The sequence below is a fragment of the Vespa crabro genome, chromosome 9, assembly GCF_910589235.1.
Source record: "Vespa crabro chromosome 9, iyVesCrab1.2, whole genome shotgun sequence".
Lineage (NCBI taxonomy): Eukaryota > Metazoa > Arthropoda > Insecta > Hymenoptera > Vespidae > Vespa > Vespa crabro.
In genome coordinates this window covers 7,542,421-7,569,007 of record NC_060963.1, presented here as the reverse complement: position 1 = coordinate 7,569,007, position 26,587 = coordinate 7,542,421, and the positions used below count along the sequence as shown (strand labels likewise).

General features: G+C 32.4%; 2 protein-coding genes across 12 annotated transcripts in view; one reads left to right on the top strand and one right to left on the bottom strand.

Annotated features, from left to right (window-relative positions):
- The window catches only part of LOC124426630 (glutamate receptor ionotropic, kainate 2), an 86,718-nt gene extending 67,632 nt beyond the window's left edge, over window positions 1-19,086 (top strand). For 2 of the 9 annotated variants that reach the window (XM_046968545.1, XM_046968544.1), the window contains exons 12-19: window positions 566-823; window positions 3,800-3,997; window positions 4,092-4,317; window positions 5,046-5,210; window positions 9,622-9,722; window positions 10,616-10,823; window positions 12,823-13,185; window positions 13,485-16,332. In XM_046968545.1, the coding sequence (XP_046824501.1) occupies window positions 566-823; window positions 3,800-3,997; window positions 4,092-4,317; window positions 5,046-5,210; window positions 9,622-9,722; window positions 10,616-10,823; window positions 12,823-13,185; window positions 13,485-13,618 (1,653 nt within the window). In that variant the 3' untranslated portion in view covers window positions 13,619-16,332. Of the gene's footprint in view, window positions 1-565; window positions 824-3,799; window positions 3,998-4,091; window positions 4,318-5,045; window positions 5,211-9,621; window positions 9,723-10,615; window positions 10,826-12,822; window positions 13,186-13,484; window positions 16,333-16,402 lie in introns of those variants that run through there. The other 7 variants (XR_006942770.1, XM_046968546.1, XM_046968548.1 and 4 more) reach the window with 7 other exon arrangements.
- Window positions 19,087-19,748: 662 nt separating this feature from the next.
- On the bottom strand, window positions 19,749-24,487 carry LOC124426919 (protein hunchback-like). Of its 3 annotated transcripts, none has more exons than XM_046969188.1 (5): window positions 24,065-24,487; window positions 22,866-22,922; window positions 22,168-22,353; window positions 21,562-21,908; window positions 19,749-21,404 (listed from the first exon to the last, which is right to left on the bottom strand). In XM_046969188.1, exons 3-5 carry the CDS (start codon window positions 22,342-22,344, stop codon window positions 19,922-19,924), a joined length of 2,007 nt encoding a protein of 668 aa, XP_046825144.1. In that variant the 5' UTR covers window positions 22,345-22,353; window positions 22,866-22,922; window positions 24,065-24,487; the 3' UTR covers window positions 19,749-19,921. The 3 variants fall into 3 exon arrangements, with proteins under 3 accessions (XP_046825144.1, XP_046825143.1, XP_046825142.1); XM_046969187.1 differs by lacking the exon at window positions 24,065-24,487 and adding an exon at window positions 23,131-23,257; XM_046969186.1 differs by lacking the exon at window positions 22,866-22,922.
- Between the last annotated feature and the right edge of the window lie 2,100 nt (window positions 24,488-26,587).

Genomic DNA, 26,587 nt, shown 5'->3' with positions numbered 1-26,587 from the left:
CTCCGGAACTAAAAGTCGTAGAGACTTCAAATAAAAACCATTTTAAAGGGAAAATTTTTCTCCATTTTACAAGAGTATCAGTAATTGTTAATTAACAATTGGTTATAAACAATTTGTTATAAATAAAAGTTAAAAATTTTACTTGATTAATTTTATCAGATAATTCATACTGTTACTCATATACACACACATATATATATATATATATACAATTACAAATTTAATAATTTTTTTATAAACAATTAGTTATAAACAATTTATTGTACACTTTGCAAAATCAATTTTTCCGGAAGTAACACTTCTCAGTTCGTATATATTTAATATTCAAATTTATATTGAACAAAACTTGTTAATAATTTTTATAAATAATTTCTTATAAACTAACATTACTTACTTCATATTCTATCTAAAAATAAAAATGTGATCGCATAACACATTGTAAAATAAGGGATATATATATATATATATATATATGCCCGAAGGCTATATCAATATAGCCATCGATCTATGCAGATTTCATTCGCGAGATCCTTTTTAATTAAAATCGTAGTATAACGTAATTTAGGTGCCATCCAGTCAGCCGACACGACTCTTCTCCTTCATGAATCCATTGGCGGTGGAGATTTGGTTGTACGTATTAGCCGCGTACATGTTGGTCAGCTTTACACTCTTCGTGATGGCAAGGTTCAGTCCTTATGAATGGAACAATCCACACCCTTGTTTAGCGGATAGCGATGTCGTCGAAAACCAGTTTAGCGTTAGCAACAGTTTCTGGTTCATCACCGGTACTTTCCTAAGGCAGGGCAGCGGGCTCAACCCCAAGGTACACTCAACGAGGTGCTCCACATTGGACTACTTCTTTAACTTTCGGCTAACCACTAATCCCATTCCCTCTTGCACTTTTCCTTCAACAACTAACTTACTTTCTCTCTTTCTCTTTTTCTTTCTCTCTTTCTTCCTTTCTGCCTCTCTTTCTTTCTCTCTCTCTCTCTCTCTCTCTCTCTCTCTCTCTCTCTCTCTCTCTCTCTCTCTCTCTCTTTCTTTTTCTCTCAATTCATCGCTGTTCAACGAATTTCCTACGCACATTCACTTTTCCCTACTTCCTACTATTGCTTGGTCGGTAAATATTCTCACTGCTCGCATATAACTTTGCTTTTTTTAACCCGAAACATCTAAAACCACACTTCGTATATTTGCTAGATACTCGAAAGTTTCGATCGTTCGTGAAACTATCTAAAACCGTATGGTTTTACTACTCGCTGAAATAACGAAAGATATTTTCGAACGATATCTTTACGAATTTTCTAATAATACGTTTTCATTATCATTGCATCGGTTCATCTTATAAACTTGCAAGATCTTTTAATTGACAATAATTAAAAATATACGATAATTAATAATTAATCCTAACTTCTAGTTTTAAAATCGATGCCTTTATGCAACAGAACAGTGATCTAAAGTTCGATTTAAACCTGTCACCACAAAGCCACCGGGTCTTTTCTCGAGTTTCACAACTTTTCGAAACTATCGAAACTATCGAAACTATCGATTTTCTCGTAATCATTTCCTTCGTATAAATAAAAATTCGTAATTTAAATGTATCACTGAAATTTTATTCGCATAAGATTTATTATCGATGATAATTCTTGGACGTATTTTTCAAGTTGGACGGAAGATGAAACGTTCAACAAGAATTTCGACTATTTTGCAAACGAAATTTAGTTTTCTTTTGTATATACATAGCTCAAAAACGGATAAAATAAGTTGATAAAAAAGATGACGAATAGAAGACATAAGTTCAGTTTGCATCGGCGGACATCCTAGTTGGATCCACGATCTACGTGAGCACCAATGGGAAACGATAAATTGTGTCAGAGTTTGTCATTGCATCCTGCATGCACATTGCAGCTGAGCACCCAATGTTTCCATATTTTTTTATATTACCAAGTTTAGTACTTTAATCTTTTATTTTTCTTTTTTTTCTTTTTTCTTCCTTCTGTTTCTTTCTTATTTTTTTTTCTTTCTTTTCATCATTATCTTAGTATTATACGATATTCTACTTCGGATAAATATTCTTTTTGAACTCTTACTGAAATCGAACAAGCCCGATTGTAATCTCACTTGCGAATCGTTGAGTCGATAAGTCCTTTCGATTTCCATGCTAATCGACTATTCAACGTGATACTCGTGTTACAATTTTGAGTATACGTCTGTGTATATACATAGTTATTTTCCAATATAACGGTAAATTGGCTTTTCGATAAACGGAAGCATAGGAAGAAAATGTATGTACAAATGAAAATCATACAACAACAATTCTGTTTATCGTTTTCCCGTATTTTTCATCATCAGAACCAACGTAAATATGAAAAACTAAGCTCGTTATTATTATTATACACGCAAATATTACTTTTTCAGCATTATTTACTTTTACCACGTTTATATGTTTTGAATCATATTTTGGAATCTCTTTGATAAAGTTACAAGAAATGCATCGTACAAATTATGAATAAATTGTTAAAAGCAAAAAAAGAAAAAATATTGAAAAGAATCGAATACGTTCGTATGACATTCTGTCTACAAAGACATATGTATAAATATATTTACCTATACGTGAAATATCGTTAATATTTTTTCACGCGTTATAAAGCTCTAACTTAAACAATATTGCGATGATCCTTTACCTGATGTTAATTACAATAGAAAATTAGATATTTTTAATGTTTAGGTAATCGTAAAAACACAAATTCTCTGTTGTTTTTTTTATTATCCATTATTCATTATTTAATGAAAACTATCGTGATTATAATAGGACATAAGAAATTTTCACTTTCGTAATCGCATGTTTTATTTGCTTTTGAAAAAAAAAAGAAAAAAATTGAAAAATGTTGTCATCGATTGAATGAAATATTTTTATTTTCTTGTATATCTAACTCGGTTTTTAATCGAAGGGAGAATTCGTTGAAAACGCAACGAACGCATAAAGGAATCGTATTATTGCGTTCTTGGAATAGCGCGAAGATATAAACTTCGAAATATAGACTTGATTATACCTTAAATTTGAATAGCTCGCACTTCATGAATTTTCGATTCATTTTCCAAGTGCTTCTGAAATGTTCAAAGAACAAAACGCGTACCATGATATAACGTAAAATAGGAAGATATCTAAAATGATATCAAACGAGAAGTCGAATGAGAAAATCTTTCAGTTTAAAATAGCTCTCTCAAATTTACGCGATGAATTCCAGTTGCGAGAAAAGGGAACGAAAGGAAAAGTTTAGTCTTTAATGGAAAAGGCGCGAATAGTCGGAGCTCTATTTTAACGCTTCGTAGCTTCGATTTTATCGCTTGACGAGTCTGTTAAATTAAATCGAATTCATTGCCGACGGTTCTTCTCTTTATCGGGTATTATTTAACAGCTAAAACAAGATAAAGTTTTTCAGAAATAATCCTTCTGCGAAGTGAATGCCGCGATCGTTCGGCTTATATTATATTAATGAAACAAAATAACTTCGTTACATTAAAATTTTACTTGGACTAATTCGATTTTATTTCTACGTTTTTTTATAAAAACATCTAATCGATATAAACGAAGACTTTGTGTTCGATTTTATAAGATTTATAAATTACTTTCGAAGAAAGGAAGATATTTCGTAGAAGAAAAACAAAATGAAAATAAAAATAAAATTGGCATAAAAAGGACGATAACAGTTGTTATCGATTATTATCGTATCGAAGATTGCTCGCAGATTTCTTTCTCTTTATTTCGTATAAAGGATCTCGTTACCATTTTCCTCAGGCGACCAGTACGAGAATTGTTGGTGGAATATGGTGGTTTTTCACGCTCATAATCATCTCCTCGTATACGGCAAATCTTGCAGCTTTTTTAACGGTTGAAAGGATGATAACGCCAATAGAAAATGCTGCCGATTTAGCGGAACAAACCGAGATATCTTACGGCACTTTGGAAGGTGGCAGTACAATGACTTTCTTTAGGGTAAGCCTAAAATTTACATTTACAAAATTAAAGGTTTTGTTACATATAAAATATCATTTTATTTTCTACCTTATAACGATTTGCCGATTGATAGGATTCGAAAATTGGAACTTATCAAAAAATGTGGAGATTTATGGAATCGAAAACTCCTTCTGTTTTTGTAAAAACTTACGAGGAAGGGGTAAAGAGGGTATTGGAGGGTGATTACGCGTTTCTCATGGAATCTACGATGCTGGATTATGCAGTCCAAAGAGATTGCAATTTGACACAAATAGGAGGTTTATTGGATAGCAAGGGATATGGAATAGCAACGCCAAAAGGTAATTTAAATCAATGAAAAGGCATTCATTTTAATGTACAAACGAGCCACTTTTTATCCTAATTTTTTGTCACTATTTCGCTCGCAATTTTTTTTAAGGATTGCTGGTTATTTAATATTCGTTTTTATAAGCAACGCGAAAAATCATGCTACAAAAGAAAAAACTCGAAACACATACTTGCCTACTGGCCACCTTATTCATTATACCCTTTACAATCACGCTTCTATTCATAGTATGTTCTAATAGAATACGTGTAAAAAGAGAACACGAAGGTCATTTCTTTTTTACTTAAGTATAGCAGTTCTCTTAATTACGAATATGCGTTTACATTGAAATTGTCATTAAAAAGTACATGAGTATTATTACCGTGAAGCATTCATTACTTTCTTTTTTTCTATCGTGTCCAAAAAGAAAAACACGTACGTCGAGATCGATCAACTTTCCAAACTCATTATTCTTTTCTTGAAATGAAAAAAAAAAAAAGAAAAAATAATCTCGTCGGAAAGATTCAAAACGACCTTCTTACTTTTGTCTGTATTCTTGTAAATAAAACGAAAGTAAAGAAAGACGTAGAAATGAAAATTGGCGAGAAGAGAGAGAGAGCGAGAGAGAGCGAGAGAGAGCGAGAGAGAGCGAGAGAGAGCGAGAGAGAGAAAAAGAGAGAGAGAGAGCAAAGGATAAATATAGCAAGATCCTTGACCAAACTAACGAAGGCTTTTTATATGCAGGCTCACCCTGGAGGGATAAAATATCTCTAGCTATTCTCGAGCTACAGGAGAAAGGTGTAATACAGATCCTCTACGATAAGTGGTGGAAGAATACGGGAGACGTGTGTAACAGAGATGAAAAGAATAAGGAGAGTAAAGCTAGTGCTCTTGGGGTCGAAAATATCGGTAAGAAGATTTAAAAGTCATTTATTTTTAATAACCTATCTTCCTTTTTTCGTGTTAAGCAAAAGAGAAAATCTAGAAACGCTTTGACGACAAGTCGATCCACGTTCTCTTATTTTTTCTTCTTTTCTTTATTCTTTGTCGTTCAGAAAAGGGTATTTTTCTTTTTTCTTTCTTTCTTTTTTTTTGTTTTTTTTTTTTTTTTGTACAAAATCCTTTACCGTTACTCGCAATTCGGAAAACTGCGAGGAAGAAAAATCGATTCTACGTCGTACTCGTAAATCCGTTCCACTGCGCAACAATGATAGCGAACGTACGAGTTAACATGCAAATGCTTTACTACATCCTTCAAACGTAAACGCGAAGGTTGTACATAAACTCGAAGATCGTTCCAACCAGAAACATCGTATTCACCGCAAGCTTAGGAAATTTTTAAAATCTCAACACACCTCTGACGAACGTTATATTTTATAAAACGTGTTACCAAATAGAAGTCCTGATTTGTACGCATTATGTACGTATGACTGCATCCTTGTAAGTGCATAAACTTTAAAGTATACTCCCTATCATTTCGAATTTTTCACAGAAAGAAATTTAACGTTGGTATATCTGGTGTAACGTCAAGTGGAAAATTTAAAAAAGGTAGGAGGAAAAAGAAGGAAAAGGAAAAGATAGGTATTATCGATGAGAAATAAGTACACATAAGTGTGTACAAATTATAGAGTTTGTTCGTTGATACGATTATTGTCTGGTTGAGCAATAAAAAAGAAAATGCTTTCAACCGCAAAAGAAACACAAGGGAAAGAATAGGACGTTGCATTTTCATTTTCTCTATGAGTTTTCAGTAACAGTCCTTCGAAGGAATCTCGCCTTATGACCTTCCTCGCTTTTCCCTCTTTTTTCTTTTCCTTCTTCCTCGATGTACTTCGTAAGTTAGATAAGTATACACTTTACCAGTGGCGGGAAGATACTCAACGAGATTGCAAAGAGGTCTCCACGACTTTTCAAGGAAAATCCCACTAAATTGTAGAAGAACTGCTAATTGCATGTTTCGACGATAACTCGACTGCCGTTTGCCTGGACCCGTAGGAGAATCTAACTCTAGCTGCCGACTATTTATCTCTCGGTCTTACATCTCTAACGATCGTAAAGTGAAATTTTTTTCTTCTCTTCTGTCTCTCTATCTCTCACCTATATTAGTAAAAAGTCACAAAGAAAATTGAAGGAAAATTATACTTAAATAATATCATTAAATATTTTATGTCGTTGATGAGCGAACCGTCGACCAATAAGCCGTTCCTGAATAAAAAAGAAAAAAGAAGAAAGATAAAAAAAAAAAGAAAAGATTAATAAATTATATTTATTCCTCTTAAACGTTTTAATTGTTTGCCAGTCTGTTTTATCCCTTTTTATTTTTGATACAAATCTTCTCGCGATCGTCGGTACGGAAAATGTCATATTTCACTTGGGGGAAAATGTTCTAAAACTGCAACCGTGCTACTAATTGCTCTCTTCTTCAAGACGATGCCCTTGCTTATTCCCGGAGTAAAAAAAAGTAAACGTAACATCTTATATTAGTCGTCATCTTACATTCAAAGTTCCAACTGTACCGTACAAACTTTTCACCATTTCCCGCATCTCGTTTTTTGTTAAAAGAAGCCTGCCGTTATTAATCTATCACCTTATGTAATATTTTACTCGCAAACGATACTATCGATGATTAAAAGCAAACATTATTAGTTATCTAAATATATTTTCATTGAAAATTGTTTTACATGTTGGTACTTATTTTCATTCGAATATTTATCTTTTATCGAAGAAACATAAACATTTAGGGAAACTTAGCATTGATTTAATTTATGATATCGTAACTTCGGGACAGATCAAATTAATTTCGAAAATAAACTTTACGGTTGTATCTGCATTTAAGTTTAATGAATCTATATACTATAGCAAAAATTTACATTATGAGAAAATAATTCCGAGTAAAATGAAATGTTATTTTCGAAGTCACACGTACAATTTACAAACATCCAATTTAGCGCATTGTCCAATTCACATGGAATTAAAATTCTATCGATAATAACCTTCAATCGACTTGATTTCAAAGTTTCTATATATTTCATTTAAATGAAATTACATTTCGATCATACTTAACCGATTACTTGACAATAACATAATATGAAATTTTGACATAGAGTCAGAGAGTAATTCTCTAGTTCGTTCGTACTAGATCCAATCTTTGAGAGTCTTATTTCATTAATTTCCTCGTAATTATAACTTGAGAAGGTTTCTATGAACTTTCGCGAGAAAGGTTCGCGTAATTCGAACTAGTCGTGGCTAGTACTTGAGTTTCTGAAGGGATGTTAGAAAGGATCTCAAGGAATTCAGAGGTTCTTAGAATTCTAACGTGCCTTTTGCTATCTTTGGTCAAAGAAAAAGACAGGAGAGAATCATGGGTACGTAGATGGATCTACTACATATATATGTATATAAGTATATTATACAATCACACACGTATCTATATATATATATATATACATATATATATATATATATATATATACATATATATATATATATATACACTCTTATAGATACATCCGCGACGGTCCGCGAAACTTGGTCTCTTCCGGTGATACGTTGTGAATGTCACCTAAATCACACGTTACGCGGTTATGCAAATTCTTCTTGAGTCCCTTTCGACCGTCTCTGGGTATACATGTCGCCTAAAATTCATTCTACCAAAGAAAAAAGATATTACCTACTACCAGTACTTACTTAATTCCAACTCTACTAACTTATGACTCTTCATATAACTTACTACTATGTAGTTGTAATTTTCTTTTTTGTTTTCTTTTTTTTTCATTTTTCTTCGAATCTATTATCAGGACAGGCAAACGGAAAACTTTCAACGGGATGATCACGTCACGAGAAAAACTTTCTTTCTTGATAAAATACGTGCAAGTCGTTGCGATCGTCCTTCCGTTCAACTCCTTTCGAAAAGGGTAGAGTTCATTAGCGCGAAAGAATTTGAAAAGGTAACACGCTCCTTTCGTCGTATTTCTTTTCTCTTCTATAAGAAAATTTCTAAAGTTTTCCCTAGTCCATGTGCAAACTTGCCATCGATGAAAGAACAACTTTAAAAATCTTCTCGTATAAGTATATGCATACTTGGTTTAGTATGTATTGGATGTCCTATAAGAGTTTGAAAACATATAACAAAAGTATATTACATTAAAAAAATCTTTTTTTGTTTTTTAATGTAGCGAACGAGAACGATATTTATATATATTTATATATATATATACATTTCGATCACACCTGCGATTCCATATATCTCGAATTCTACACATTCATTATCTCGAATGGATAATGAATTAAAATCAGTATAAATTTTATAACTTATGGAAACTGCATATATTCTGAATACGTTTATATACACGTAACCTCAGATTCACGCGGCTATGCGAAAATTCCAAAGTTCTACTTAACTTCCTAACCCGCTTACGGACCTTATTTCGTCGACAAAATTTATTCGTGAGTAATAAATTGTTGATTTAAGATAAACAATTATCAATATTTAATAAAACGTAATTCGCGAGAATGAGCAATTCGTTCGTAAACAACAAAAAAAGAAAACGAAAGAAGATGAGAATAAATATCACAAATTAGATAATGAAAATTACAATTGAGGTAATGAAAATCATTTACGAGAAAAAAAGAAAGAAAGAAAGGGAGAGAAAAGAAAATCGATAAATCATTCGAATTATGAACGAAATTTCAACGGAAGTATACTCGAAAGCGTCTCCATTTCCAAGCTAACACCCACGGGACAAAGTAGTTTTCTAGCGATAGCCACGATACGCTCTTCTTGGATATTGCCCGCACGATTTTCTCTTCTACTCCATCCCAATGCTTTCTCTCTCTCTCTCTCTCTCTCTCTCTCTCTCTCTCTCTCTCTCTCTCTCTCTCTCTCTCTCTCTCTCTCTCTCTCTCTGTATATGTATATATATATATATATACACACACACACATCTATATCTCTCTTTTTCTCTCTCTCACAGTTCAAACTTTTTCTCTTTGGATGTTTCCCTCGACTTTCGTCTTTCCTTTGTGAAACTTTGTGAACAAAGGAAAAACGAAAATGAAGAAGAAAAAGAAAAAGAGAGAGAGAGAGAGAAAGAGAGAAAAGGAGAAAGTGAAAAAGGATAGGGACAAAGAATAATAAGAAACAAAGAAACATGAAATATAAAGAAAGAAAGATCCACAAGTCAACACTTCGGTGTTCCTAGCATCTAACAGCGTTTAGATTAAAAATCCGTAAGTTCTCCATAGAAATAGAAAACGAAAAAAAGAGAGAGAGAAAGATATTGGCACTAAAATAATGAGCTTCCACTTTTTGCCATTCTAGGTGGTGTCTTTGTCGTGCTACTATGTGGTCTTGCTCTAGCAATCCTAGTGGCAATCCTCGAGTTTTGCTGGAATTCGAAGAAAAACGTTCATTCCGACAGGGTAAGCGAACTTCATTCGATGCCTATAATTGCGCGAAACTTTTGTACTTTCTCGTTAAGTCGCTCCGCTGCATGAGCGTGAAATACTTGCTTTTCTTCTTCTCGAGCCTTCCCCTTTTTATCTCACTTCTATCTTTCTCGTTCATTTCATCACTCGACCATGATAACAAAAAAACACAAGCAAATAATTTCTATGATAATAAGAAGAAATGTCTCCTTCTTCTTCTTTTTTTCTTCTTCTTCTGACACAAATAAAAAAGAAAACGAAGAATAAGAAAAAAATGTTAAAGTTTGGGTTTGCGAGAGATTAAAAAGGGTGAAGTTAAAGGGACAAGAGGAAATCGTCGAGCCCTACTTGCATGCATGGTTGAATGATGGTTGTGATTATGTTGTGTATTGTCTCTTGTTGTTGCTGTAACCTGGTGGATTCTTCGTTACCTTCTCAACGATCGCAACATTCATCATCGACGACGAAATCAACAACGGTAACGCACGCACGTTGCACCTGTTCCTACTATTACCATCGACGCGAATCTATTTCCCGTTCTCTCTCTCTCTCTCTCTCTCTTTCTCTCTCTCTCTCTCCCTCCCTCCTACCCTCTCTCTAACCGGTTATCCTCTTTTCTCCTTATTACCCTCTCCGTTGCACACAAATAAACAAACATACACATACGCGTACATATACATACAAACATGTACTTACGTATATACGTACATGCTTTCACATATATATATATATATATATATATATATATATATATATATATATGTATATATACATATACATACATACAACATACATATCATAAATATATATATATATACATACATACGTATACATACACATATATGCACCGTGCTTGCATGCGGTATATGATGGAACGGACCCTACAGTCACTCTGCGCCGAAATGTTCTCCGAATTGCGTTTCGCCGTGCACTGTGGATCGCGACAGAGGCCAGCTTCAAAATCGCGGAATTCCTCAGTCCCTGTATCATGCGGCCGTTGCAGTCCACATGCTACTAGAAGAAGGATGAGATATTATTCGAGTGGGCACGAAGAGACGACATATGTACCCAGTTTGGATATACCTAGGTTAAATGGTGTAAGTCCTGTCCCTCATAAAGGGCCCATCGACCAACGATCCTTCTTCTTTTATTTCTTTCGTGAAATATTATCATTTTTTCTTTCCTTTAAGCTTTCTATCATCTGACGTGCTGCGTGGTATACTCTTTTTTCTTTCTCTCTCTCTCTCTCTCTCTCTCTCTCTCTCTCCCTCTCTCTCTCTCTTTCTATCTCCCTCTCTTTCTATCTCCCTCTCTTTCTCTCTCTCTCTCTCTCTCTCTCTTTCTCCCTCTCTCCCTCTCTTTCTCTCTTTCTAATCTTTTTCACAATTTGTTATTTATTTCGAACAATATTTTTTTTGTTCCACTTTCTCTTATTGAAAATAAAGGGTCGCGTACGAAGCGAGAAACGTAGAAAGAGGACAAAGGATAATAGTATATGGTTACTTCGAGCACGAATGAGTCGCGTTTCTCTCGAAAGAATAAGATTCGTTGGTCGTAGAGCCTGCACTCGTTTTCACGGTATGTAATTTGATTTTGACATTGTTCCTTACGAAAATAAAATTGTACGAGAAGCAAGCTCGTTCAAGTGAATGTTATCGAAAAGACATATTTTCACTTCCTCTTAATAACAAAAGAGAATAAATTTGTATTATTATCGTGAGAACAATGTTATGGCATTCATGGACCCAGAAATATTCTTAAATGACAGGTAAGCTCGCATTATAAATCATCCGAAACGATAAAAAAAAAACAGAATTGTCCATCATGAATAACAAGGAAGTATCTCAAATACGAGTGTCATTTTATTCATAAATAATTTCTTTATATCTCTCCATCTCGTTCTCTCTCTCTCTCTCTCTCTCTCTTTCTCTCTTTCTCTCTCTCTTTGGCGAATGTATCTTAACTTTCTCTGTCTTTTTTCTTTTCATCTACTAAAAGTATTTTTATCAATATCAATAGTTTGAATTAAAATAATGAAATTTCAAAGTCATAATTCTGATTATTTATATTTTCTTACTTATAAAACGAACTATTACAAGCTCTATATATGTATATTTAAGTACAGACTAATATAGAACTAAAAAGATTTTTAAAATCACATAATATTTCTATGTGAAGAAGGCATTTTGCACACCACTGATCTATATTATATATTTCACGTTAAAACGATCCGTTCAAAGAGGTGCAAAAGAAACGTCTTGGAGCGTAAAAAATTGTAGCCGCCTTGGAAAAAGAAAATCTGTGAATAGTGTTCGTGATAGCTACGGAAGTGATTCTTCCAGACCAGATCACACATTCAAGATCATCATCCAACATTCGCGATAGCTGCAAGAAAACGTTCGACTAAATATTTTTTTTTTTTTTACTAGGAATACAAATGCATATTATTTTTCAAAGAATATATTATATACTTCAGAAATTATTTAAAAATATATCATATTATTTCTTAAAGAATATATATTTCACAGTGTACTCAAAAAAATTTATGAACCGTATAGAAGTACATTCGAATGTCTTTAATCGAAAGAAAAATAGTGAATGAAAGTACGAAGGAAACTGATTAAAAGCAAGTTATAAGTTTTTACTATTTCTGTCTATCGTTTCTTCTTAGTGATCTATCATCGTGTACCTGTCACTTCGATTTAAAGTTTAATCAGAAGCAGAGAAGTTAGGAACGGTGCCTCGGTTTAACCTCATCAATAAATTTAATCGAAACTGTTCAACGAGAATTTACACTGAAAATCAAACATTTTCTTATTGAAATTTGGCAAAGAGGAATAAAACAAATAAAGTAAACAGAAATCGATAAAAATATACATTTACGATACGTAACGAGCAATTAAAAATAATACAAAATATATAATTTCATTGGACAATAATGAATTAATTAATTGGTTAAAATCACTGATGTGATTCGATAAAGACTCGCTATAAAAAATGACATATTTATTCATATTTTACTTTTCATTATTATAACTGGATATATTAATATTATACTCGATATATCTAACACGCATATTTGTTCCTATCTCAGCAGGAGGGTGGTGCATTGCCGATGACGGAGATGAAGAAATCATTGAGCTTCGATCAAGTGGGGGCGGCCCGTGGCGGGAACACCTAGCACAGGCCTCATCCTCATCTTCGTCCTCAGCAACAGCAACAACAGCAGCAGCAACAGCAGCAGCAGCAGCCACCACAGCCAGCGTGCAAAGTCACACCTACGCACACACGTCACATACACTGCCACTCTCATTCACACAATCACAGCCACAGTCACAGTCACAGTCACGCGCACAAGCACCAAGCAGCCCCACTGAAACAGAGACGGGGCTCTTCAGGCATCGTCTTGGGTCAAGGTTAGATGCGTTCGATGTCGATGACGAAGACTCGTTTCTCAGTAATTGCAATTCTCTCTCTCTCTCTCTCTCTCTCTCTCTCTCTCTCTATCTATCTATCTATCTATCTATCTATCTATCTATCTATCTATCTATCTATCTATCTATCTATTTATCTATTTATCTATCTCTATCTCTCTTTCTCTTTTTGCATCATCCTTCATCAGTTTTGCTCTTCTTATCGTTTCCATCAAAATGTATCTCATAACTCTAACGATTAGGTAAAAGCTTATTATCAAATATAAAAATGATCAGTCATCCGATCGGAAATATATAAAAAGAGGAATATAATTTTAAACAGGAGGTGACCACCCTGAGAGCATCCTTTGGAGATTCGATTGCGATCTAGGAGGTGAACCGGACGTTGTGATCTCTCCACCACCTCCACCACCACCGCCACCTTCTGCAGCGGTTTCAAGGACGACGACTCTTTGACCGATACTAGAGGAGGTGCCTACAGGTGTGCCCGTCCAAAAGGAGCTGCCAACTCAAGCCTCCGTTGTGATCAATGTGATCAATCAAAAGGAGACGTGTTTATAGCACACATAGTCGGCGGAATGAACGAACAAACGAATGAAATCCGCCGAGATATGCGCCGAACTAAGGATGACCGAAAATTTTTCTGTGACTCCGTGAGCCTGCTGTTGATACTGCCCTGCTACTGCCGCTGCTATTGCCGCTGCTATCGCCGCTGCTGACGTTACGTCAATGAATGCGTTTCCGGACGCGTTATCGCCGATAGGCAGGTATTCGTCTTTAAACGATTCGAGAGAAATGTTTCGAGGCAATTTTTTTGTTCTTGTTTCTTTTTTAGTTTTGTTTTTTTATTTCCTTTCTTTCTCCCTAAAAATCATCGATACATTATCTTTCTCTCGAATTCAGAATTTAAAGTCAATTAAGAAAATGAATTAATAATTACTATCTAACTTGATAAGAATAAAATCATTCGCTAGTTCGACAAATACCTGTTTCTCATAATACAAAGGAATAACGTTCGAATATAAAATCAAACATATCGATCGAAATATTTTAGTTTGTTTTTTAACGTTCGATAAGGCGAACCTATATAACAACCAATGATAATTGATTGATATTTGATAGGAGAATGAGAAAAAACTATTCATACATTACTATTTATTACTTTGTTGTTGTAGACTTGTTCTAAAAAAAAAAAAATAAAAAAAATAAAAAAATAAAAAAATAATAATAAAAAAGAAAAAAAGAAACAAAGAAAAACAAAAACAGAAAGCAATTCAATCTCTCGAATATCGCTTTATCGAAACGTTCGAGTGAGATAAATTGAAAGGATGAGCCAAAAAATATACGTACGTCGTTGCAGTCGGACCAAATTCGAAGCGATCACTGCCAAGCTTATAAATTATTATTCGCAACGTCGAATACGATATCGACGAAGTACGGACAAAGTTTTATAGTCTGATCGATCGTGAATTATAAAGTTAAAGGTATCGCTAAGAACGATGGCCTAAATATAATAGCTTTAGCTACGTTACGCAATTAATAATCCGATCTGTACGAGTCCAACTTCGGACTTTCGACGCACGATTCAACGCATTATTCAAACGAATTCGAAAAATCGATTACCAAGATTTTCATTCAGAATAAAGTTTAAAGGCGTCGTAATAATATCGTAAAAATGCACAATAACGTAGGGTTACTGATATTGGGCGAGAGCGAATAGGTATTTCAAAGTAATTCTGGAGGATCGAAGGAATGCTCGAATTTCGAAGGAAATAAAAAAAAAATGAAAAAAAGAAAAGAAAAGAAAAAAGGACGAAGACCAAACCACGAATTCAATTTTCAAGCGAAACAAAATCCATAGATAAAATAATTCAAAAATTCCATAATTCAAATCGATCGTGACTCGTTTTGTATATATACATATACACATATATATTATCTACAACTAAACTCGATTCGAGCTTACATACGTGAAAAATAAATTAATGGATCGTTATCGAGTTTCGACCAAATTAGATACACATGTATTGAAAATATGAAACGCGTTGAAAATTTAAATAGTCGAATTTATCGAATGATAATTTTTTTTTTGAATTCAAACATAAACGATTACGTACGGACATGTTTACATTCGTACATCGAACGACGTTAAAAACACGGATAGAATTTTGCAAAACCTTCTAAAAATGTTTTTGGAAACATTTTTAAAAAACATTGCAGAAAATATTTTCCTACGGAGCATTCTCGCTATGATGACGAATGATTAAACGAGTTTGCACGATTCATTAAGAAAAAGCTCCAAACGAAAACACTCGGATCAGTAATTAATTCCTGGAAGTTAACTTTAGCTCTTTGAATACATTCAAACGATATCGTTTGCATGTATAACGACTTGTACATATGTATATATAGATATACATATATAAATATATATATATATATATATATATATATATATATATATATATATATCTTGTATTAACGTACGTGTAAACCATAGATAAAAGGTGTGATAGGTCGATAAGAATCTTAATCATATTTTGACACGATCGACGCGAATTTATTATATATTATATATAAATATATATATATATATATATATATATATATATATATATAATTATGTGTATATACAGCGAATGTGTTTTTCACGAAAGATAAAAGATACTAGAAAAACGCATGTACAACGACGATTTAAATCGGCCACTCGTTTTTTAATGTTACGTCTGTGAGAATTGTATAATATAAATGGTATCATGCGTATCGTGCGACTATTTCTTCAAGAATGAAAGTGAGAGAGTTGAGCGAGTGAGAAAGATAGTTAGTTACACAATTTGACAGATTTATTAGATATGTTCCATTTTTTTTTTTCTTTCAAAAAATAACAACATATAATGTAAAAACGATAATAAGGTATTGTCTCGAAACGCAATTTAATTGCGAGACGTTACTTTTATTTTCGAATTGATGAGACCATGTAAATTCGATCTGTTATTAACGTCGGGAGAAAAAAAAACGAAGTAAAGAAGCCGACAACAGAAACAAAAAAAAAAAGAAAGAAAGAAAAGAACAAAGCATCGAAAACCGACTTAACGTCGTGTTATCGACATTTCATAATTAAACAGTAGTATTGTGTATAATAAAAAATATAACATCTCTTTTCTAATTAATTCGATAACCCTTGCGTATAAAAAAATAAAAACGGAAAGAGTTCTATTTTAACTATCATTCTCTTTACAGATATGTATTTAGGAAACTCGCAAACAAAAGTGAAGACATGTCGTTCGTAACAACAAGAGAAGAAGGAGGAAGAGGAGAGGAAGAGAAAACGATCGATGTTATGATGTTTCATCAATCATCGAGGATAATTTCAAAAGAAACATATTCGAAGTTATCGAAGTAGAACTATCTCATTCCTTTTTATTTCGGAAGTTGCACTATTCGATATATTATTTATGCAAATCCCCTTCTCTGAGGTTACTCGTCATCCTTCTCCACAAATTTCTCTCTCACTCATCCTTTCTCTCTCACTGTCACTCTTTCTCTCTCTCTCTCTCTATCTCTCTCTCACTCTCCCTCTCCCTTTCTCTCTCACTCTCTCTATCTCTTATTCATCGTATTTAAGCTCGAAATAGAAAATCTCGTAGGATTTGAATGAATATACTTTGCCCCAAAAATCAACATAATCGCCTTTTTACAAACAGGAAATGTCGTATAAGGCTTTTTTATAACTTTACATAATGAAAGATTAAAAATATAACATTTATTAAATTATACAAGTATAAAAAGGAGTAAGATAAAAAGCGACATGAACCATTTATAAATGCATACCTTTTTGTTTATTTATGATATTACACCTTCTTCATGCTCTCGTAACAAAAGATACATTTATTACCGTACCAATGAAAAGCTAAATTGTCCGCGAAGTGACGGCTCTCAACACTCCATATTGAAAATTGCATTCATTTAACTGGCAGTTTCATTTCAAAGGGTTCATGTTAAAATTTAGGTCAATCTCCAATATCGATTAAACGCGGTCGAAATCGAAACCGTTCGTTTTCGATTGAAACTTTCTATAAATTTTTTTCGTCTACAATGCCGTAATAGCGTACTAAAATTACTTAACATTACGAATTGACCACTTTGATCTCTATTTTATCGATCGAAATTAAAAGCCGTCGATTAAAGTCAAGACGTCGCTTAAAAACGGCCACCGTCTATGACGACTTCTTCATATTTCTATTACGTTTGTTTTGTTTCTTAATCGATTCGTTAGAAAATCACAAAGAGAAGCTTCGATACTACCATCTACATTTAATTAACCTATAGACGACCTATTTATATACATGCTTTTTTTTTAATGCGTGCGTTAAAGTTCAAATGTACGTTTCTTTTTCATTAGAGAAGATAAAGAAAGAGAAAATTAATGATCGTAATATCCAAATCGTAATACTTACGTCTTTTTCAAAACTAACTGAATGAAAAAGTACCAAAACATTTTTTAAGTTCAAAGGTTACTATTAGAAAGAAGATTTGATAAAATTTATTCAACTTTTTCTTTCGTAAAGCGAAACTCTCTTTCGCCTTGTATATGAGATATAAATTAAATGAAGAATTCCCTATGAGCGTGTCGACACGTGACAATTTGCATATTAATTGTTAATTGATTGACGTGTGTTTATTATTCAATATAGTTTGACGTCCGATAGAAAAATTGTCCGTAAATAAGCCTCTTTTTCGTTCAACCGGACGGATTCGTGTCAATAAATTTCGCGAAAATAACCAGAACAATAAATTGATAAGTTCAAAATAATAAAGCTTTCGAATAATAATATCGACACTAAATTAATTGATATGTTTTTTGGAATATTGATGATAGTAATATGAAAAGAAAACAACATTTTTTATTTTAACATGGCATATAATAGGAAACTTAGTGTGTTAACACCTGTATCATTGTATTATGTAAGTCTGCTGCTATGATTTGACAATGACAAAAATTGACATTTTTTATAGAAGAACTCTGAAATACCGGCAAAGTCAAAATAGACTGAAAAAAAATTTTGTAAAATTATCGACTTAATATCAGAAGTAAATGCAAATTCCTCTAATGGTATCATTCGACAATTTCATTATTGTTTAAATATTTTAATGAAATTGTAAATGAAAACTATAGAATTTAAATTGTTGTTGAATTTAAATCAGTGAAATAAAGAAGAAAAAGAAGTTCATTTACATCGACCGTCGGTAATCATACAATTAATCTCGAATGTTTCTAACGTTACTTTTTATTTTCTTTTTTCATAAAAGGTATATAAATCATATCAAAATGCATTATATTTAAGGTATTAAATTCGGTTTAAGATTATTTAATGTAACTAATACTAGGCACTAATAATACTGGCGCTGTAGTTTTGATTTAATCAGCGATCGATAAAACAGAATTCGAAAGAAAAAGAAATTAATACAATAAATTCTGTCGTCTTATATATATATAGATATCAGCGGAATGTCGAAAAATTAAGTACAATAATACTAAGTCTAAACGCTGAGTAAATAGCACACATAAGTGAGGCGATTACTTCTGTTTTTCATTTTTCGTGCCATAATAATAGTGAAAATTGGCATGAACTTACAATGGAACGAGTTGCAAGAAAATAAAAAAAAATCTATTGTTCGAAAATAAATAACGACGATGCGTTAAATGTCAACATAAAAAGAAAAAAAAGATAATATAGTCAATTGATTGAATATAAACAAAAATTTCGTCGATCAAAAAAAAAAGATTAAATCAACGCATAATTAGTCTGATCAATATAGCAAGTAGCATCCATCGAAGTTCATGTATCTCAATTACATTTTTTCTTTGAAACGGTAAAACTTTTATACTTCGAAAAATATATGTTTCTATATAATAATTATATACTTTTTTATGATAAATTCCTTTCGAAAAAATATAATTTTACACATCTCATATTTTAATTATATTTCATTATCGTGTATACACATACATATATACATATATAAATTATATATATATATATATATATATATATATATATATATAATTTATATATATATATATATATATAATTTATATATATATATATATATATATATATATAATTTATATATATATATGTAAACCAATATATATATATATATATATATATATATATATATATATATATATAATAAATATATATATATATACTATATATATATTGTAAATACTATATCTCTTTTACAAAAAAGATATATAAATATAAAATCACGAAGTCTAATTCGTAGATAAACTTTCTTAACATCAAAGAACATTTCTCTTTCTTTCATATAATTTATCGTATATACTAGAAAACAGCATATTTAAGTTTAAGAAAACTAGAATTTTGACTAGTCGAGATTATACGTAATTATTTTTACGCTCAAATACAAGATGTTTAAGAGTTAGACTCTTTTAAAGTTATTACTAATAAATCCTTTTTTCTACTTCTTCTTCTCTTAAGAAATGCGTGAAAACTTTTATTATAGAAGAATTCATTTGATCGTTATTGTAGTTTTATAATATTATAGATAAGATCTTCTACAAGTTTTTTCGTTTTTTATTTATATGTTCAATATAAAGTAGTATAATGCAAATAGTTTAAAATAGAACGAGGAAAAAAGAGAGAGAGAAAGAGAGAGAAAGAGAGAGAGAGAGAGAGAGAGAGAGAGAAAGAGAAAGAGAGAAAGAAAGGGAGAGAGAAACATTTGTATTTACTAATGTTTCGATTTTCCTATATGAAGGAAAAAGGCTACCTTATCGTTACATTTGTGACCGCATTTGTTGCATGTATACGGATCTTCATATCCATGATAATTCATATGTTCTGTATACATTATAACATTTACAAAGGCTATTTCACAGTAATAGCAGAATAGAGAATCACCGTTTGAAGTGGGACGATATCTTGGAACCAAATCCCTTGAACACGATGGAAGGTGATAATCTGGACGATCTTCCGAATAATCTTCTGGATGATTATCTGAATGTTCTTCTGATTGCCGATCATCCATTTGATCTTCTAAGCTACGAACGTCGTTTTCTATCCTTCTCGAAAACTCATGAGTATGCTGCAATTGTGATGTTGTTTCTTCGTCTGTTTCATTATCCGAGACAACTAACCTACGATCTAACTTATACGCCTTCCCCTTTCGTCTGTTTGTACCCTTTCCTTTGATTGGGGTAACTGATCTTCTCGATTGATTATTCATGGTATTGTTTTCATAAGAACATGGTAGCGTATGCATACTCAGATCCAAAGGCATTAGCCTCTCCTGAGGTTCTTGAATTGGTAAATTATTTGGTAATTGATAGTCAGAAAATGTTTGATTGTAGGATATAATCGTAGACTGATTATCAACATCCAAATTGTTGACCATGCCGTTGACCATGCTACCACCGGTCATAGTAGAAGATGAAGGATTCACGATAGTTGAGTTCGTTGTAGTAGCAAGTGAGTTTGTAGGTGAGACTTGAGGAGATAGCGTTACCATTCCCGATCCTGTATTTGTTTGTTCAATATTCGATCTTCGAACAGTTCCTTCTTTCTTCTGTACTTTAGACTTGTTTTTTGGGCCTCGTCTAGTACCATAAATATCAATAATTGGTAATGGATTAGGAGAACCATCTGCATTTAGTACCATGGCAGGTAGATGAGTATACTTCCTTAAATGCAATTTAAGGGAATGACAATATTTTGTTGCATAGCAACAATCGGCACATCTATATTGATAAACATTTGAATGTGATTTTAAGTGGCTATTAAGCATTGATTTGTTCACACAAGAATAAGAACACTTATCGCATTTGAACGGTTTCGAACCAAAATGATTTCTCAAATGATACTCTAAGTGATGTTTATATTCTGTAACAAATGGACACTTTGGGCAAGTTAATAATTTCTCTGCTTTTATATGTCTGCGACTATGTTCCCAAAATTCAAGTTTCGTTAGAGCGACGAACTGACATTGTTTGCACCGGAAAGTTTTTATTCTTCCCTGTGAGTTCACTCGTGGTACTCGAAGTCCAGGTTCCTCAGATTCGTCAACTTCCGATCTTTCTCCAGGATTCGGTGAAGTTTGACTGTTGCTCTCTCGAGACGGTCCGGGAACGCTTATATCAGTCGATTCATTATTTCCATTATCTTGCATTTCCACCCTATTGCCGTAATGATTAGAAAGATGTTCCGAAAAACTTGATCTGCAAAATAATAGCATGTTTAAAAAATGTATTATTACTTTATTTCGTATTGAAAACAAGTAATGATCAATGAAATATTCCTTTTTATACTTATATTATCATTTTTAATTAATTTCTTATATATAGCTTTATTATATAACAATATTTTTTAACATACTTATTTAAACTTATTGTGCCACAAATGGGACATTGTAATGCATCTCCATTATCGGAGTTGGACTTGGCAGCATCAGAAGCAACATTCATGGCCATTTGAGAATCATCGGTCTGTCCGTGTTGATTGAATTCACCAGGTACTCTACACTCATTAAACATTTGTTGTGGACTATAATCTGAATTATTAGATTGGATATTATTCGAATCCTGCGAAGTTGAACTTTCAGGCGATAAGCTGCAATTTGGTGCTGAAAAAGATCCTCCGCTCATAGGGGACGTTGAATTACTTGTGTAATCTCCTGGTGACATCCCCGAATCGTCGTTTTTGTCTTCAACCGGTTCCTCTTTCTACGATGAAAAAAAAAGAAGAAAGAAAAAATTAGCAGCTTCTTTTCGATGATCGAGAAAACTCCATTGAAGACAGAAAAGCGACATTTTGTCGATTGAGTAAGGGGGAGATTTGCGAACGGTGAAGGGCGAGAGAGTGAGAAGGGTAGGTACTCATGTATGTGTGAAGGTAGGGGTACGTGTAAGGTTACTAACATAGGACAATAAAATAAGAGAAAAAGAAAAAGAGAGGGAATGGGGGATTCAGACGATTACTCACCACAGTTCTGTCTGTATTAACCCAACCGGGCGTGATTGAGGAATGGTGGGGATGTTGTTCGTCTCTGATGATTTCTTGCTGCTGTTGCTGTTGCTGTTGCTGTTGTTGTTGTTGTTGCTGTTGCTGTTGATTCGACTCCCGCACAACAAATTCTGCGTTTTTGCAATTTCCTCTCATTTTAATTTTCTACGTGAAACAAAGCGAAATTCCCAATTAATTGGATATGCGTTTAAGCGACGTGTTCGAGGAAATAACTATTGGAAAATTCGTAAAATTATATCTTCGCAAGAAATATCAAGTATATCACATTCTGCGTACCACTTTTTACGTATACGATTGACAATATTAAAAGAACAAGGGAGTTAGTTCAAAGCAGTAGAGAATTGAACATCAGTCTACACGAGTACTATAAACAATGTATACAACAAGAAGAAGAGTGAGATTTGGTACTTCTACAGATTGTACAAAGTTCTGCGAAAAAAGGGTAGTAACCTGAAGGCTAAACCTACGGGAGACCGAACATAATCCGTAGGTAAATTTTCAATTAAATAGCTTCAAAAAGCTTTCTACCGTACCTCTTCCTTCCTCAAGCAAGGAATACTAAGGGAAAGAAAAAGGAAGAGTAACATCGGTACGTCCGGTTGATTTATTCAACTGGAGCAACTAACGGAAACGGAGAGTAATGCTGGGGTACGTACCAGGTCGAAATATTCCGCCTTTGACTTTTACTCGAGTCTCATTGTCCTTTACATTATCTACGAAGCAAAGTGTCATAAATAAAATTTCGACGGCCTTTTGTGACGTTTTAAAATGAAATAAATGTTAGAAAATATTTTCTCAAGTACAAAATTAACATCAAATAAATCCTTGTAAAGAAACACGAAGGAATATATAATTTTTAATTGCATTTTATTTCTTAATATCGAGATATCAAGATATAAAGAGAAAGAGAAAACGGATTACCTTTTGCTGAGTTATCACTTCCACGACTAGAAAATTATTTTCTTTTACAAACGAAATAATAGAGATGTCGAATCGAAGGTTAAACCGAATGTCGAATTTTCGTAAATAGAGAATTTGTAGCAAAGGGACGATGTAAATGTATGCGTGAGTGCTCGAATATAATTTCAATGACTCGAATGAAGAAATGGCAACATGGGCGGAAAAGATACTAGCAAAGAGAAAGAGAGAAGAAACGAGAAAGATATAAGATATCTCCTCGGATATGTGTATAAATGTCGTATAATTTGTCCTATGTCGAACTAACGAATTAACAATATACGATTCGTATGTACGACCGATGAGGAAAATATTTGCAAATGATCGTTAATATCCTTGAAAGAAAAAAACACAAAAAAAATCATCCAAGCGTTATTTAATATCGATTAAGTTCTGTTAATATAAAAGAGTATAATGGGCCAAAATGAAATAACAAACGAATTCGCGACAGCAAATTAACTTTATAACATTATCGAGTAGAAAATTTTTGCGAATGGTCTTTCCGATCTAATATCCATGTACGAATGGTTCCCCATTCTTGGAAATACATATGTATTTCTAGGTTTCTCATGAAAAATTTAACAAAAAAAAAAAAGAACTTTGATAAACATCGTCGCAAACTCGTCTTATTTCAAATGGATTATAGAATACGCACGATCAAAAACAAAGTCAAAGTTAACTTAGTGAAAGACGTACTTTTGTTCTGTTTTTCTAAATGTTCTTTTGATTTCTAGACATAACTTGAAATTTCGTGAAACGAGACGTTAAGAAGAAATTCCATCGGATTTAGAATTCTTCATAAAGAGATTCTTGTGATCAGATTGATGATAGTATTTCGGTGTAACGATCGCAAAAAAAAATAAAACAAAAAAAAATGAAAAAGATAAAATACACTTACCATTCCTTCGCGATAGAAAACCTGGATTTCTTTCACTTTCGCAATAAGGGAATCGAAGGGAATCGAAGAATTTACTACTATTCCTCTTTCTTTCTTCTTCTTCTTCTTCTTATACTTCTTCTTCTTCTTCTTCTTCTTCTTCTTCTTCTTCTACTACTACTTCTTCTCCTCTTTCTCTTTCTTAGCACCAACGAAGATATACAAAACGAGAGAAACACAGAGGTCATCAATTGCCCTTTGAAAATCACTATAGTAGTTTTGCCTTTATTACACGAAATACTATTACACAGACTCGTATACACTCACACACATAAGCACATACTCGATTTCCTTTTTTTTCTTTACTTTTCTTCTTTACTTTCCGCTCTCTTTACTACAAGCTCGCACTTCTAAGATTGAAAGACGAATACCGAATTATTTGAGGGTTCAGAGTTACTTTATAAGATGTGAGCTCCCTTCCCTAACGCACTTAGCTCCTCCAATCACAAGCAATCTTTATGGATTCATAGGTACACTCGTACCTACCCCACTCCGGAACGTCTTTACCCCGCCTACCCTTGCTCAGTGAACTTTTTGCGAACCGTTTACGCCCCGAATAAAAAAGAATCCGTTAAGAACGAAACATTCCATTCCAGTTACGGTTGTTTTTTATGTAAAATTTCCAATAACGTATAATCCTTTTACTATTTCCAATCATACTATATACATCTCCTTCTCTTACTTTCCTATTTTTTTCCTATTTCTTTTTTCATTCAAAATATTGTTTTCACTATTTTTCATTATATTTTTCATATTTTAATCAACATTCGAAACTAAAAAGTTTCGTTCGATAAACTTTTTTCTTTATTGTTACGTATAAAATAATAATCTTCTATATTAATTAATTAAATAATACATAGTATATATATATATATATATATATATGTGTGTATATATATATATAAATAATATATATATATATTTGCATTGTTCTTTTTATCTGTTTTTGGCTGGTTCGAAGGTGTATTCAAGTCTTCTGTGCTTTGAAGCTATGTCAATATAATGTATTTGCATAATTGTTTTTTGCTTAAAAACTAATTTATTCTCTCGAAAAATTTTATGACTTATCTATTTAATTAAATATAGTAATTCGCAATTTATTGGAGTTCGAGTTTTAATATATTTTTATATAATATTTTTATATAATACATATATATATATATGTAACAATATTCTTATTAATAATATTTTTATATGATACATACATATATATCATAGTATTTATATATTTCATTGTAAAAGAAAAGAACTAGTTGAATATATCAATTCGGTTCTAGAGATTCACATCCGTGATATAGAATCTAATGTTAGAAAATCATTGTAAATTTCAAAGGAATAAAACAAATGAAAAATATTCTCTCAACTTCAAGGATCCAAACCCTTAGGATCCTAAACAGATCCTATTCAGCAATAGTTATAAATCATTGTTTAATGTTTTCGTCAAGGATTTTATGTATAAAAAAATAGGGATTTCAGGCTTACGAAGAAAAAAATTGAAAAGTTTCAACAAAACATTTTCTTTAACCCTTCCCCGCTAATCTTTCCATAAAAAGGGTCGTATCGTATTTTGGGGCCAACTTCATTCTCTTCTCTCTCCCACCCTCGTTCTCTCTCTCACTCTTTCCCTCTCTCTCTCTCTCACTCTCTCTCTTTCTCACATATATCCATTCACAACTTTTATTTATAATAACTAGAGGTCAACGATAATTTAATTATACTATGAAAAATCTCAAAAATTTTAATGAAATTGAAAACGATTAATATAAATATTAATATTATATAAAATAACGACATTATACAAAAAATAATTTGCCTTTTTCTTTTATTCTTAGCAATCTCCATTCAGTTGAAAAGAGATATACAAAAAAAAATTGAATATTACAGCATAGAAGTAGTCGAAATACTGCTCAGTCTGCAAATTATTTGAACTGCTTCTAGTTTAAATAATCTACAAATATTTTGCGATATCGTTACTTTCGAAGATAAAAGAAAAATTTTTTACGAGTTACACAAATTATGTTTTTACATACATAAATTCTTTTCAGAAAATTTCAGATAATTTAGGATCTTTCTCTACCAGTTAGTTTTTATTGAGGTTGGTTGACTTTTAGAAAATAAATACTCTAACAGCCTTAGTAACAGGGTTACAAGACATTTAAAGTACCCATAAAGAAAGTTGGTTATCTATTTTCTAAAAATTCCGTTAATGCTATTCATATTTTTTGATTAATGAGTAACTGTCCTTCGTAAGATTAAAAAACGACAATCCATTTTTTTAATTCATTCATATCACGTTTCATTTTTTATTTAGAAATAATTAAAAATGTATGAATAAAAATTAAAAAGAATAACGTACAATTTAAATACAATGAGTTCTAAGTTTCTAGTCTACACCTCAGAATGAAGTCTGCATTTTTAATCTAAAAAATCGTCGAACTCGAATAGTCATTGCGAAATAATTACTTAAATAAGTCATAGTTAAAT